The sequence below is a fragment of the Pyxicephalus adspersus genome, chromosome 5 (assembly GCF_032062135.1).
Source record: "Pyxicephalus adspersus chromosome 5, UCB_Pads_2.0, whole genome shotgun sequence".
Taxonomy (NCBI): Eukaryota; Metazoa; Chordata; class Amphibia; order Anura; family Pyxicephalidae; genus Pyxicephalus; species Pyxicephalus adspersus.
This window is the reverse complement of record NC_092862.1, coordinates 83,876,252-83,893,103: the sequence shown is the minus strand read 5'-3', so window position 1 is coordinate 83,893,103 and position 16,852 is coordinate 83,876,252. Positions and strand designations below refer to the sequence as shown.

Sequence of the window (16,852 nt, the reverse complement as noted above, 5' to 3'; positions counted from 1 at the left end):
TTTGCACTTAAAAATAAGCATACATTTAATAATATATAAACCAAACATAATTGTTTCACAGCAAGTTTTGTTCTTACCTTAAGGACAATTTTGTTGTCTGATGTTGGAGTTCTACCAACCCAAAGTGCAAATTTACAGGGGTCTCCTTCAACGTGTTCTGTGACACCTAATTCGGAAGTCTGACAAAAGAATGCAATAAAATAAACTTTAATTAGTAACATAAAGATACACAGGCTTAAAAGAAAAAGTTAAATTCATCTAAATAATACAATCTAACACACAGAGAGAAAAATGTAAATTCTATTCCTATGTAAGGATCAAAAATATTAAGCCAGGAATTATGACCATCATTAGGTCATTTTAGGGATTGTAACCACCAATAGAACAATTTATTTAACAAAAGTTGGGGTAATACAAGATAAATAAAAGCACAAAAACAGCTCCGGGGGAAAAAATAAGTAAATAATAATATTTTTATATATTATATATATATATATATACACATACATACACATATACACACACACAAAAACATACATACACACCTTTATTAAATTATTTTAATGTGAAAAAAGTTACTTTTTATAGATTTATATATGCGAAAAAGAAAATGTAGAGGTGTTTTAATAAACAATATTATCTCTGTTAAATTGTTTTAAGTTCACTGAACATACAAGGACAGCAAGAGGTTACTTATCATAGTGCTGGCCTCAAGAGTAAGTGTCCTAAAACAAAGTATCACAGAAACTCACAAATAATTTCATCTTGTAAATGTATTTGCTTCGTCCACTTGAATCTTTCACTTCTTTACTGAAGACAAGAGACATTTCAAAAAGAAACAAATGTCTTTCACGGCCTTTTCTTATCAAGGTTTTAGGATCCCACACTTGGAAGGACTCTTGTAGAATCAGCTCTCCCTGAGATTCAATGTTCTCATCAAACCCTGCAATAGAAATTAAAATAGGTTTTAAATGTAGTATATATTATTCTAAGGTTTTACATATTAGAACAAAATAACATAAAAATATCATCATCTGGTTCTTAGCATGTTCTAAAATAGATCAATTCTAACCCATTATTAAAAAAAAAAATAAAAAAAATGACAACATGGAAAAGCCATGGGTGAAAAACACCACATGTGACGTACACCCCAATAGCTTGTAGAACCACCATAAAAGCAATTCCTGGAAGCAAAAGTTTTCTGTATGACTTTTTCAGCAATCGAATTTTTGGGGAGGAATTTTGGTACACTCCTCTCCCCAACATTATTTTAGTTAATTGAGGTTTGCAAGCATGTGAATATACACAGCTATCTTAAGGTCTCGCCACAACATTTCAATTAAGTTGATGGTCTAGATGTTAAGGTTTAGCTGTTGATTAGGCCACTGCAAAATCTTGATTCTTTTCTTTTTCAGCCACTCGTTTGTAGATCTGGTCTGCAATCACTTGATGTATGATCCTTGTCCTGTTGTATGACCCTGCTCTGGCCAAGTTTTAGCTGTCACATAGATGACCTAACCTTTTACTCTAGAATACTTTAGTATACAGAGGAGTTCATAGTTGACTCAGCAGGCTTGATTTAAAAAAAAAAAAAAAAAAAAAAAGCGCTTCAAGACTGGAGAAGCTCATAAGATCAGAAACTTAGTAAAGTTTGAACTTGATGATCCAGCAAACCCGGAATGTATTTCTTGAAAAAAAAAAAGAAAACTGTTAATAGTTGGTATATGCTTTCAATCCTGAGACATATCCATTCCAGATTTGCTGGATCACTCAGATTCTCTTCTCCAGTCTTGGAGAGCTGTATTAAAGGCCCAATGACTGCAAGATGCCCAGATCCTGTGGCTTCAAAACAAGGCCAACTCATTACCTACCCACTACCAACACTGGCCCTGATTCATCAAGCAGAATCGGATTATCGGTCGCGCATTCGTATTCGCGATCCGAAATCGTACGCGATCGCGCTATTCAGCAACTGAAAAAGATCGCGGCCTGAGCCGTGCATCTCCGGCAGCTTTACACTGGCGAGCTTGTATTAAAAGTCACTGTTCCCCTAAAAAATCATTCTTTCTAATGGCACACCCGGACCGCGGTAATCCGCGATCGATGGCCGCGCGTACTTTCGCGCTTCCAGCGAGCGCGGATTTTATTGATGAATCAGGGGCACTGTATTTGAAAGTTGGTATGAAGAGTTTGTGAGGATGTGCGGTGTTTGTTTTTTGCCAAAACCTGGAAATATAGCCAATATCCATTTTGGTCTTGTTTGTCCCAAGGACATTGTTCCAGAAGTCTTGCGGTTTGTTTAAATTCAAACCTAAGCCATGCTCCAATGCTCTTTGTAGAGAGTAGAGGCTTTGTCCTGGTAACCCCTCCAAATATGCCATACAGGTTTAGTCTTGATATAATTGTACAGTTATGAACATTTAACATCTAACTATGGCATATAGTGTCTGAGAGATGTAACTCTTGAGTTTTTGCAATTTCTCCGAACATTGCACAATCTGAGATTACACTGTGTTTGCTGGGACATCCGCTGCTGGGAAAATTGGCAACACTCTATTTGTGAACAATCTTTCCTTGTAGAATATTGCACTTCAATTGTTTGGAAATAAACTTATAACCTTTATCATAGCAATGGGCATCCACATCTGATTCTATTCTCTAAGATCATTGCTGATGGCTTTATTCCTTAACATTTTTTTTTAACATACGCATGAATGCTCCAGACCAGCAAAAAAAAAAAAAAAAAAAAAAAAAAAAGTCCTCATGTATATGGGGCAGTAACACTTTCTGATGATTATTCAAATGCATTTGATTAACAGAACCTGACTGCTACTTTTCTCCCTAACTCCTGTGCAAGTGGTAAGAGTGAACGTAGTTTTACACAAATTGCTTCTGCATTCTAAATTTTTGACAGTGTCTTATGTCAAGTGTTGTCTACATTACCTTATATTTGCCTAAAATTTTAGTTTTCTGCTAAGGACCAGATCATTTTTATTATGTCATGATAAGAAAAAGCCTTAGACTGAAATAGGGTATCCAGTACATTTTTATACACTTTTTTCATGAATTTATATGTTTACATACACACTGTATTTCTACAAAAGTGGTAAATTTTTTTGACAGATACACATGCATACCCAGGTGTGGGAGAAGTTTTGATCCAAAATAACAAATTTACAGAGAACACGAGCTTTTAAAAACACTAATACACACAGATACTATTGTTTTCCCTCTAGCATGCACATTTCAAAGAGTTTAAAAGCACACACATTATCAATACAGAGAGGTAAAATGAGTGTAGCTGTTTGTCAACTGAACATTCATATATTAAATCAAACACAGTAGTTCTCAAACTGAGTCTGCTTACAATAAATCTAATCACCAATTTGCTAATCATTAATCATATGCATCAATATAGATGAATCTGGGGTCACCATGCCTTTAAGATCACAAACCAGTGGCAATGATGGCCTTTAAAAGAAAATGTTTTCCTAATTTTAAATTGAATTCTACTTTGTTGGTGGGTAATAAACCAAACTTCAGACTATTTATGTTTGTAAACAAAAATGTATGTAAGGTCCTCTAATGAACCCAGAGAAAAGGAGTTTTTATTTTTAAGATCCTTTCTTTGGAGTCAATTAGGGACGTGTGAATCAGAAAAGGCTGTTCAGTTGAGGGTGGGCAACAGCAACAAAGCCCTAACAAGCCCAAAAGTGAACTGGGGACTGCATGCAGGACTTTACTTTTTATGTTGGCTACAAAAAAAGCCTCAACATCTTTCTGGTATAATTTGGAGATTGTGTGAACAGATGACCAGGTGGCAGTATTGCAAATCGTGAAAACCGAAGCTAGATGTCAAAAGGCACACTAACAAATCTGGTAGACTGAGTCCTCAATGGTCTGTCCAAGCCACCTAAATATAATAGACCTAGAAAATACATCACCCTTGTGGATTTTCTGAGGAAACAAAGGAGAGTATAATTTTTTTTGAAAAAATGATGTGGGGGAGAGTTAGACCCTTATGGTCTGAAAGAGCAAAAAATATCAGTAATTGGTTTAAATGATACCACTGAGCACTGACAGAATCAGGTGAGACTGCAAGGATAAAAAAAAAAAAAAAAAAAAAAAAAACATCCAAGTTGGCACCTGCAGCTCTCCTGTGCATAGGGAGACCAGGGAAAATATCATAGCACCACATGATTCTCACCCCAACTAAAATTGGAGCTCCGGTCTGCTCCATGCATCTAGAGGCTCCTCCAAAAATAACAGCCCTGCCAAAACAAAACAACGCTGTATGATCCCTACACCCACAGACCATCAGGTGAGAGATCATATTTATATCCTGGGGGAGAGGCGGGGATACAGGATCAAACAGACAGCTTTCCTACACTTGACCAACCAGTGCCGGACACCACATTAAAGAGCATACTTGTATCTCTAGGAAACTCTCTTACACAAAGATTCTCTTTATATGATGCACCAATTCCAATCTGATTTACATAGGCTAGGTCAAAGAATTGGCCATGTGGAAGACAAAATGGCAGAATATGTTCAGGCATATAATACATTGGCAAACTCATAATACTATGCAGAATAATGTTTACAAGATGCAGTTAAAAATAGCAGACCTTAGGACAAATCCCTCAGAAATAACATCAAATTTAAAGGGACTGATTAAAAAATCTCTCAAGCTGAGTTGATACCTATCTGCAGCAACTCTTTGTATTGCTTTTACCAAACACACCCAAAGAGGTAACTGAATATTGACAGGGATCACAGGCTACCTGCCTATCACCCGGATTCACTTTTTACATGTTAAAGACTGGAACAAATGTAAATCGGTTAAACAATGGAACTCTCTACCTGACCCTTATTCCATTATTACCCTGTTTGCAAACCAATTACAATAAACGAAAGGAAAAAAAAAATCATGGCACTTAAAACTGCTTTTCCCAAAATCGTAAAATTGAATACAAATTGGACTTCCATTACTTTATCATAATCAAAGAAGGCAAATGACAAATGGTTTTGTCTCGTGAATTTGGATTATCTCTTCTTGATAGATGGAGCATAAAAGTAATTACCTCCAACTCCCCAACTGTACACATTGGCAAAAGCTACCCTGTTAACATCATCCTCCCAGGGTTGCTCTTTTTTTTTTTTTTTTTTTTTTTTTTTACTACACAGTTTCACTTAACTTGTCCAAAATAGGAAAAATGGAATTATCGTGGGTTGTATGAATAGCTGCTTTAAAAATGATGACTTTACCCTAAAATCCTTTATATATTCCGCAGAGTTTAAGTGACGGTTAAGCCTTTTATTATGATCGTTAAGCCTTTTATATGGAATTATAAAAAAAAAAAAAAAATAGCACGTAATCTGCTTAATAAATCTTGCTAAGTGGGTGGTACCGGGCTGCCAGAAATTAAGGATTACTATATTGCTTCTCTAATAGATCAATTAAAACACTATAACAATAATTATCCTTTTGATAACCTGCTTTTAGGCGAACACTAACAAAATCTCAAACTTCCCCCCTATTCAAGCCACAGTATCAGCCTGGAATATTTTGCAATCTACTTTTACTTTTTGCAGGTTTACTATTACTATTCCCATTCCTATTAAAGTGTTCAAACTAGTTAATCCCAATCTTTCGGTCTCCTCATGCATAAATAAAAGGGGTATTACACGAGAAACCCCCTATTTTGAATCTACTGGTATTGGACCAGTTTGAATTATTCTAAATTAACCACTGGAATTATATCCCAAGATCTCATAAATGTAACAGATGAAGCTAAAGCATGGATGATTATCTCCTCACAAGCTCCCTCTAAACGGGATCTCTTTCTTTTAGAATCTACTGCAAAATTAAGAACACTGGGTAGAAACTTAAATTCATTCACAATGGAAAATTGATTTGGGCATATTACTCCCACAAAATTGGCTAAATTCTCCTCTCACGCCTCTATGATATTAGAATTATTTCTGACCTCACTGGCTTTATTACCAGGCCCAACCCTGATTTAGCTCTTTTTAGCATTGCTATAGATGACTTTCCTCCCCAATACAAGGTAGTATTTGCAATATCCTGTTTGCAGCTAGAATGACCATTTCTCAATTGTATATATGAAATATATCCTGTCATCTTTTTCTTGTCATTTAATTTTTAGAGTTCAAACATAATGTAGATATGTAAGAATGCTTATCTTTGATCGTTTGCTCGATTGATAAGTTTTACAAATATTGGCACACAGGGGTTCAGAAATATACAAATTTTATTTACTGTGCTTATGTTAAAACCTTCAATAAAAACCATTATAAAAAAATAAATGTCTTCAATAAATTGCATCATAGGATGCAGAGCTTTATAGCAATTAAAAAACTGAATTGACCTGACTTGCTCAAGCAGGTTCCAAAGCATATCCTAAGAAATGAACACCTTTGCCAATCTCTTAGGAATCCCAGACATACCAGGCAAAAAGGTGGAATTAAGCAGGGTTTTTATAACATTTTTTGCATTTTCATATTACAATACAAAAAGAAAAGACATAACAAACTAGGTTTATGGGATATCTTTAGGAGTTACATCATCAATACACAGCAAAAACATTATTATGGTAAAAGCAATCCAACAGGTGTACATGTTCTACAAGGTAGGAAACCTAAAATATTATTAAATCCAAAAGGTCATAGCGTGGATTAAAAACATTTTGAGTAATGAGCAGCATTGAGTTTTAGAACAGTCACCATTAGTTTGTGTAAGGCTCTTGTCAGTACCAGTATTCTCCAGACACCAGTCCCCCCTAATGCCACAGTCTTCACCTTTGGCAGCCCCCCCTCAGCCTCGGGAGATTGGTAGCATCTCCCAGCACTCAGTTGCCCCCAGGACCTAATGCACAAGGGATGGTGTCTGGAGATAGGCTGGCAGCTTACCAGGAGCCCAACGATACACAGTACAGAATTACCAGGGAATCCAGAAACAAGCCGAAGCCAAACACAAGAGGTACACAGACCAAACAAGGTACACAGGCAAAGGTCGGTCCAGGCTGAGTTCAAGCAGATTGTCAGGAACAGGCAAAGGTCAGCAAAAGAAAAATACTCAGAATCTCTCCAGCACAGATAAGCCCAGCTTAATGCTATAACAGGCACTGGTGACTGGGAGCAGAGAGGCTTTAAAGTCCCAGCAGTCAATAGCAGTGCAGGGCTGAGTCTGGAGCTGATCAGCCTCTAGAATCCCCTTCAGCTGTGCACAGCCTAACAAGGCATGCTGGGGATGCCATAAATCTATCAGGCTGCACGGCTAAAGAGAAGCAGGGGCTGCTGCTATCTTAGTTAGCTGCTGAAAATGACACCTCTGGACAGAACAAAAAGTGTTTTAAATTGCGATGGCACACAGCCCGGAATCGTTGGCCAGATGCTTTTCTAACAGCTTGATAATTAGAAACAAACAGTCAAGGATTCTTTCCAATAGTACCATCTATTTTCAAACTTGTCATTCCTGTCATAGGGACCAGCAGTAAGGTCTTCTATCAGCATTAAACCACTTGGCGGAAAAATTTCATTATAAAATGCCATAACCCTGAGCCACACTCGAGGTGGAATTAAGGGCTTACCTGGTCCTCACGAACCCCTGGCTCGGCATCTGTGTCCCCTTGGCGATACAAGTCAGCCAAGATGAAGATGCATGTGTGTGTGGGCGGGCGGCGTGCGCTGGGAAATTTATAATAAATATTTTTAAATGTCAAATGTACTGCTTTGACATTTAAAAATACTAAAATAATCATACCGCCAGGGGGGTTAATAATGCAAAACCACTGAGCCATGAAGGACAGGTGCTTGACTGCCAGAGCAGCAGAATACAGAGTTTGGCAGCATTCAGTAAATGTTTGACTACCAAAGTTTTATGGAATTTAAGTGTAAGGGATGTTGAAGCAGAAAAAATGCTGGGTCGTCCGGCACTGTGTAGTCTGTAAATTTTTGTATGATTTCCTTCACCTCCGCCCCAAAATGGACACACAGTTTAGGACCAAAATATGTGGAGCATGGAGCTCTCTCCTTCTTCACATCGCCAACAGCGATCCAAGACCGTAGGGTAAATCTGATGAATTTGAGAAGGTGTATGGTACCATCTGGTAAGTATCTCAATAGTGGAGTTCCTGGAATGAACTACAGACAATCACAATGTGATGTTCAAGTCAGCTTCCCAATGTGTAAGGTAAGTAGGTGAAGAGTCCCCTAGTGGGCAGTTAATCAAGGCATAGATGGATGACAGGGCTTGTCTATCTGAGCCTGCCCCTGCGTAAAGAGTTTTAAAAGGTGAAAAGATCTTGCAAAATCTCTACTAGGTGGTAGGGAGTGTAGAAGTGTACAACCTGCCTTGCTCTCCATAGACCCAGTGGTTTTGAGGCACTCATATTCGCCAGATCCTGAATCTGGAACCAGTTCTCTCCTTTCAGGAAATCAGGGACCCTTTTCATCCCAAGTTGGATCAAATGCTCAAAAAAGCATCATCTCTTCCCAGGTCAAAAAACTGGATTAATAAATATGGGGTAGAGTGGGGACAGAGAGGGTGCAATATTAGGAAACTGAAATGCTGTGTGGCATAACCTCAGGGTGGGGCCTAGAAAAACCTATATGACTTATTTTGAGAGTAATATTGATATTTGCTATGATCTTACAAACTAGGTCTTTAAGGTGTCACTCACTTACTCCAAATTGCTATTGTTTACTTATGTGCTGGATGGCCTGGGACAATCCTGCTCATTATTGGTGCGTACTATTTAGTAGAACAAGTACCCTCCTTGAAAATACTCTACGACGTCTGATCCTAGTGTACCAAATATCCATACCCTGGCGGTTCAAAAGGAAACTAATTTGGTTACTTGAAACATAGGAGGCCTCAATCACCATATTAAACCACGCAAATTACTGCCCATTTGCACTCTCTCCACCCAGATGTGGTTTTTCTATGGGAAACTCATCTTAAGACAGGAGATAAATTGCCCCTGATTCACTAAGCATTCGTATTCGCGATCGGAAATCAGAAGCCGTTGCGCAATTCAGCAACTGAATGAGCTCGCTGCTGGAGCCTCGCATCCCCGGCAGTTTTAAACTGGTGAGCTTGCATTAAAAGTCACTGTTCCCCTAAAAAAGCATTCTTTCTAATGGCACACATTACCCTTAGACCTAAAAAAAATGTTTGTGCTGTTCAAATGTTTAAAACATCTATATGCGCTAAGAAAAAAGCATATTTTAAAACCACTTATTTTTTTCCTGTTGGGAAAGAGTTAACCGAGTTCAGCTCCTCTACATAGGCGCCTATCTAAAGGCTTATGATGCCTGATCGGAGGAGCCGCCTCGGGGTAAGTCTTGCGACTTTCCGTGGGCGAAGCCTCGGCTTTGCCATCGGACTAGATTTTCCCACAAAAATCACAAGCGCACACACGTTCTTGTTTGCTTGTATTATTTATATTTTTTAATATATATATATATATATATATATATATATATATATATATATATATATATATAAAAAAATTTTACCATTAAATCCTCCCCAACTTTATTTTATTTTTTTAATTACTAGAATAATCTGTTTACTGGTGTACAAATCTAAAGGATCATATCAATCAATGATAATGAAATGTCCAATCGCAAAAAAAAAAAACAAGCCAATTTTGACAGACTACGCAAGTGCTAATTGCAAGTGAATTTCTATCACCTGTGCGCTTAAATTTGAGCATATATAAGGGTGTGGTTTAACTTGCTTTTTCCTTTTGTCTTTTTCTTGTTGTTTCTCTGTTGTTTTGTGTGTTATCCTAATTAATCTATGTTGCTGCATTTGATACCTTGCTTACCATTTAGCACAATAGCTTCTTTTTTATTTATCTTTTTTACTTTGAATGTTTTAATGTCTATTTTGCAATTTTGAAGTCAATGTTAATGCTATGTTATTGTGTTTGTGGCCATGTTTGATTGCAAAATTTTGCCTTTCCATTACCACTTTGAAATGTTTGCCCTGCATAAATATTTTCTAATCCAGTTTTCCACCCTAGATAGGGCAAAATTGCATATTGGTTTGGTAAGTATTTTTTGAATGCAATATTTGTTGGGCCATATTGTTTGTGTGTTTTTTTTTGGTTTTGATGTGTTTTTATATTTTATTGTGACCTTTTAGTAAATGTTTCTTTTGAATAAAGTTGTTTCTAAAATGTTGTCGTTTGTTTTTTGGGGGTTTGTTATTTGATCTCCTTTCTAATCTCTCAGGACACACAGTTTAAAAAGACAATTGTGATTGTTTTTAAGCTGTTCCTTCCTCTGAATTATTTGTAAAGCTAAAAACAGCACAATTGTCTTATTTGTTTGATGCGTATAGTTGTCACAGTTGTTTGATGCGCTAGTTGTGCGTCAAACTTCAGGAGCGTGTAGCTCATAGTTGTGCACTACGGCGGACCCGCTACGTGCACCTGAACTGTTTTATCAGTTGAAAAATGCACTGCACTTTTGCACAGTCCCCAATAAGGTAAGTTTGTATTTTTTTGTGTATTTTGCATGTTTTGCATATGTATGCATTTAGATGTGTGTACATATACATAGAAAAGAGAAATTAGAAGAAGAAATAGGCAAAGAGGGCTTTTTGGACCCTATTGCTTCACATTGAAAGGATTGCCCATTTCTTCCTATGATTTTGGATATCATGGGCTTGGCTACAAGCAACATTCATGGAGGATTTTGCTTCTGGTTAAAAGAAGGAATCCACCTTTATGTGCTTCCACTACCAAGCTGTGGTGATTAAGTCAATTATATATAGTGGGCCAAGATCTAAAATGCCATTCAAATCTGCAAAAACACCCTGAAGGGGTGTAAAAGCAATACAATGTTTGGTACAAAGTGGATTTGGCCTTGGAACTTTGATATACTAGTACTATTTCTTTTGTGTAAACAACTAAATAATGCATACACTCCAGTATTTATGAGCAAGGTAAGTTAAGCAACAACATAACATCTGTTCATTTCTAAGAATGTGAGACCCTGCTAGTGAGCTTGGCAATCAATGTGCTTTGATGTTGTGCTTGGCAACCTGGACCTCCTTCCATCACCATCAGGTGTGCTAGAATGAGTATGCAACTCATCTGGACAACTAATTGACAACCGGTTTGGACAGCAAGTGGAAGTGTGTTTGTATACTATAGTGCTAAGATCAGGCAGCACAGCACAATGACAACAAACCTATAACACAACTACAAATGAACACATGAGTTGTGTGGGGACAAATCAACATGAGTGCAAATGTCAGGCTATAAAAAAAAAACAAACAAAAAAAAGAAATCATGACAATTTATTCAGAAATGGAATATGTACATAATACATTCAAATACCAATATGTGACAAAGGCAACGAGGGGGTTAAGAAGGAGTTTGGTGTGAAAACCATGCAGACTTTTGTACTCAATACTTATGGAAAAAATGACAACACATTGCTGAAGAATTGCTAAACTACATAAACTGGCTTTACAAACCAGGCACAAAAACATTGCAGCAACAGATGAAGCTAACAATCATGAGGATTACAAAAAAATCACATCAATGCATACCATTCAAGCAAACTTACTTTTTTTGTTTGTGATGGAGTAGAATGTAACATAAAAAAGTATTACTTACAAAAAAAAAAAAATCAAGCACTAAAGATTCCTGTAAAACGACCTGTAAAATGACCTGTAAAATGGACTGGAGAACACAGAACAGGGTGCGGAGATGTGCGCTAATCAATTGCTATCACCTCATCATTGAGGTTAACATCTCCTGAATTGTGCAGCTGAAAATGAGCGCCTTAATTGGCGTATTCGCGATCTTTGCGGGGAAACCGGCAGGCGAGTTCACTAGAACTCGGGCCCGACTCGCGGTAATAGACTTCGCTGTCTGGCGCGTGCGTACGTGCATTTCATTGATGAATCAGGGCCATTGCGTCTTCCAGGGTCCTGGGTTGGTGAAGTGATTGCATCCTCCTACTCCAAGAAGAAAAGAGGGGTGGCTATAATCTTTTCATAAATCATTAACTTACCAATAACTTGATGTCCATATAGAACAGAGTTCAGAGTTATTTGTTATTGAAAATGGTTATTCAGGGTACCACCTACTCTCTCCTTAATATCTATGCACCCGATCGCCCTAATGCCCACTTTTTCATACAAATTTCAGAATTACTTTTATCAGGTGATTTTTCAAGTCTAATAGTAGGTGGGGATTTTAATTTAGCCCCAGACCCTAAAGTGGATAGATCTGAAACGCACTCCACTTCTGGCTCAAGTGTTTTATACAACTTTATGGACTCATTGTCCCTCTTAGACCCCTGGAGAACACACAATCCAACCCAGAGAAATTATTCCTGCTGGTCCAAGGTAAATAAGACCTTTTCCCATATATATTTTTTTTTAACCTTTGACTCATTCATCCACAAAATCTCAAAAACGGTGTATCAGCCGATCTATTTATCGGATCACGGCCCAGTATTGATGAAACTAGAATTGGCACATCCAATTGCTCAAACCCCTAGATGGCGCTTCCCCACATACCTATCCTCCTCCCCAGCATTACAATCTTTTTTTTTTACTAACCTCCTGGGCTAATTTCCAGGATGAGAACATCCAGCACTAGGAGAACCCAGTTTTGCTTTGGGAAACGGGAAAAGCAGTTATGAGAGGCCAGATTTCAGCCTATGTAATTAGACAAAGAACAGAAAACAAAAAAGTATGCAAGTCCTTATATGACAATGTGGCGGCAACTCACAGAACTCATTTACCTGATCCAACAGACTCTATTAAATGGGCCTGGTTACAAGCAGCAATGATTTCGGATAATCATTTACACACCGAGGCATTATCTAAAGCACGCAATACTAAATATAAATTTTATCGATGGGGGAACAAGACAGGTTCTCTTATCTAATTTAGCGTCTCCACAGAAACCCAAACGTTCCATTCATACGTTACGAAATTCCACGGGTATCAAATGTCACAAACATGATGGCATCAATAATATCTTTGAGACCTTTTTTAGGCAAATTTACTCTGCTAAATTTCCTTCAGAAGCTGACATTGCAGCGTTTCTACAAAAAGTAGAATATCCTACTCTGTCAATGTCCCAGCAAGAATGCCTAAATGCCTCGATAAACATTGAGGAGGTTGCAAGAGCTATTAAAAACCTTCCCTTAAATAAAACCCCAGGCCCAGATGGTTTACCGGCTGAATTTTTTAAACCACTGGAATCTTATCTTTCCCCCTTACTGTTAGAAATTGATAACGGTATCTTGGATAACCAAATATCTTTTCCAAATTTACCCAAGCCCACACCTTATTGATTCCTAAACCTTATAAATACACTGAGTGCCCTTCATCCTATAGGCAAATTGCTTTACTTAACACCGATTATAAAGTGATGGCGAGAATTATGGCAGGTCGCTTGCAACCTATACTACCCGCTCAAGTGACTACTCATCATTTGGGATCCCTCAGAAATCAACACATTTCCATTGGCATACGTACAGCTATTGCTGCAACCACACTTAAGTTTAACAAAAACCATGTGCTTCTGTGTCTCGACGCAGAAAAAGTGTTTGATAGGTTATTATGGCCGTATCTACATTCATTGCTCGCTAATAGACAATTTGGTATGCGCTTTCAAACCTATATAAAATTTTTAGATGACCATCTCACAGCGCATCTTATTGTAAACAATCAGCTTTCGCAAGCTATTGCTATGCATAGTGGAACAAGACAAGGATGTCCCTTATCCCCCTTGTTGTTTCATCTCGCATTAGATCCCTTATTGCATATTTTAGAACACTAGACACTAGATTCACTGGTATAAAGTTTGGTTCTGTGGAGACGAAGATTACTGCTTTGCCAGATGATATCCTGTTCTTTCTTGCTAACCCAAAATAGTCTTTACACTTCATTATGTCCACGCTTCAGGACTTTCAAAAAATTACAGCTTATACTGTAAATATTGACAAATCTGTTGCCCTTTTTCTGTTTCCCAAGCACAAACCAAGCTGGAGTTCCTTATTCCCATTTCAATGGGCTAAGTCCTACTTTAGGTACTTGGGAGTACTGATCCCTAAAAACCCTGCAAAACTTTACACGCTGAATTTTACAAAAGCTATACGAGTAATGCAAAAATTTTGGGGGCACCCCTTACGCTCCCTTTTATGGGACGAGTGGTGCTAATTAAAATGATCACCTTTCCCAGGTTACTATTCCTTTTCTAAATGCTTCCAATTTTGTTACCAACCAAAGATTTAAAACGCTTTACCTTTTTATTTCGCTCATTTATTTGAGGTGGCAAACATATTGTACCGATATGTACCCGATGTGACTCTCTAAAATCAGGCAGCATTGTTACGTATCTTAAAAGATCGGATACACGGCACATCTTTTTATATAAATTTGCGGGTGGATTTCTCTTTATATCCTTCCCAGAATCCCATGGCTATTTTACATACCCACAAGCAACTCCTGCAATTGATACAATTGAACTCTTTAATTTATTCCATGTGGCAACTCTGGCACTTTTTACGGAAAACAGAACTACTTAATGCCCATACTTCATTATATCTCCCCTTGGCAGGCAATGCCGATTTTACACCTGGATATGCTGCTTCATTGCTAATGACATGGGCCAAGCGAGGTCTTACCTCAATCAGATTACTAATTAACCCCGACACTCACAAGGTATACTCTTTTCTAGAACTGAAAAATCGGTTCCCCTTTATGGCGGACAGTATTTTTTTTACTAATTCAAGTGAGGGTGTATGAAGTAAGAACTGTTAGACAATTAGCCCCTCGTGATTGGGATAACCCACTAGATAGGATGTTATTGTCCCCTCAGGTTCCCACAAAAGCTATCTCCAAATTATTTTGAGTTTCTCCAACTGATTTAAACTTTGAAACTTCTAGGGTGAGCATGGCAAAGTGGCAGACACATTTTCCTAATTTAGCAGTCTCAAAAATCAGAATGTACAGACTATCCTGGAAGGCTATTCCAGCAGTTCAGTATATATAAATGTTCCTTTGACTCTTCCATAAGAATTAAATCTCACCTCAATTAGCCTATCATATGGGTCTCTCAGATAGGAGTGCATGTTTTAAATGTGGAACCCAAACGGCTACACTTTATCAAAATTTCTGGGAATGCCCCATTATAAAGCAATTTTGGAGGCAAGTGGTAAAATATATTCATAGATATTTACTGAATTATATACCATTCACGTCAGAATGAGTAGTTTTTGATTTAGTGGAGTTAAGGGGTGTCCGGTTTACTAGAGGCACCAAACGATTAGCACGTTTTACTCTCAGCTATTGCTAGGAAAACTATTCTGCACTGCTGGTTAGAGTCCACCCCCCAATGATGCATCTCTTTATGACTTAACTACAAGAACTGTTTAGAATGGAATGGATGGAGGCTTCTTTCCATAAAGCAAATATTTTTTGAGATTTGGGAAAGTTTTATTGACACACTAATTTTAGCTAATAAAACCAAATTGTACAACAGTTTCCGTCACACCACATGGTACCTCGAAAGAGAATTAATAAACGACCCCCCATTGTTATGTAACTTCTAGTTCGGTCTATTTTACTGTAATACCATTATTGTTATTGTTAATGTGTAATGCCATTATTTGTTGTATGGTTTTTATTTTGTTTTTGACAAGTATTGACCTATTTCAGGGTTTACCATAAAAACATGTGAAAGGTTTACACTAGCGTTGCAAATGTTATATAATCTATTTTGTTTTCTTTTATTCATGTTTGCTGGTTGTAAAATACAAAAGATATGTCTAAAATTCATTTTTCTACTGTTAACCTCCAAAAAAATATAAAAAAAAAAAAAAAAAGCTAAATACTATACCCAAGTTAATAAAGCTGGGAAACTATTGGCTAATCAATTAAAAGCTCAAGTAATTAAAAATAAAATAGCATATGTTCATCATCATAGGACTAAACTTAGATTAACAAATCCACAGGATAAAGCCAATGCTTTTAAAGAATATTAATATATTTTATACAATCTTTAAGATGATCTTGACTCTATACAACCTACTAAAGCAACTATCACTGATTTTTTTAAAGTCTGCCAATCTTCCTAATTTGTCACCTGACCAACTAACGGTACTTAATTAACCATTTACATGTAAATGATTGAATTTTGAGATTGAATTCTATGTCATGCTGTTTTTTCGGGTACTTTTCCGAATGAGATGTTGAAAGTAGTTATTGTCACCATACTGAAACCTGATAAAGACACATCACAAGTCTAAAACTTTAGGCCTATTTCCTTAATAAATAATGATTTAAAAATGCTAATGTTAAATTGAATCCAATATTCTGAATTTCTGAACCTCCAATGAGTTTTTCTCACTCTAGATGCCGAAAAGGCGTTTGATCACCTACAATGGGAATCCCTTAAATCCCTGCTTTAATGTCTACAATAACAGAATTTAACGGTATTACTACTATAAAATTATTCCTCTAAATGTAATATTCTGTTTGTGGGGATTCCATTACCAACTCAAAAACATATATATCGGAAAAATTTTCATTTTCCTGGGGACAAAAGTCTTTACAGTATTTAGGAGTACGTTTACCTTATCCTAGCTCTGAGCTTTACAAGAAATTTTTTTTGCCTCTTCCTAAATCCATACAGAATTAATTAGATTGACCAAAATAGAGATGTATTGGTTGGGCAGAATAGAGGCCTACAAATCGTGTCTTTTACCTAAACTACTATATCTGTTCAGGACTCTACCTATGAATATTCCAACATTTTTTTTCATATCCATGCAAACCTCATTGAAT

General features: G+C 37.1%; 1 protein-coding gene across 1 annotated transcript in view; it reads right to left on the bottom strand.

Annotated features, from left to right (window-relative positions):
• TRIO (trio Rho guanine nucleotide exchange factor) overlaps positions 1 to 16,852 on the bottom strand; it is a gene marked incomplete at its 5' end in the record, with an annotated part of 463,708 nt that overhangs the window by 195,775 nt on the left and 251,081 nt on the right. Inside the window, 2 exon segments of the mRNA XM_072411970.1 lie at positions 78 to 179; positions 753 to 943. Coding sequence (XP_072268071.1) covers positions 78 to 179; positions 753 to 943 — 293 coding nt within the window.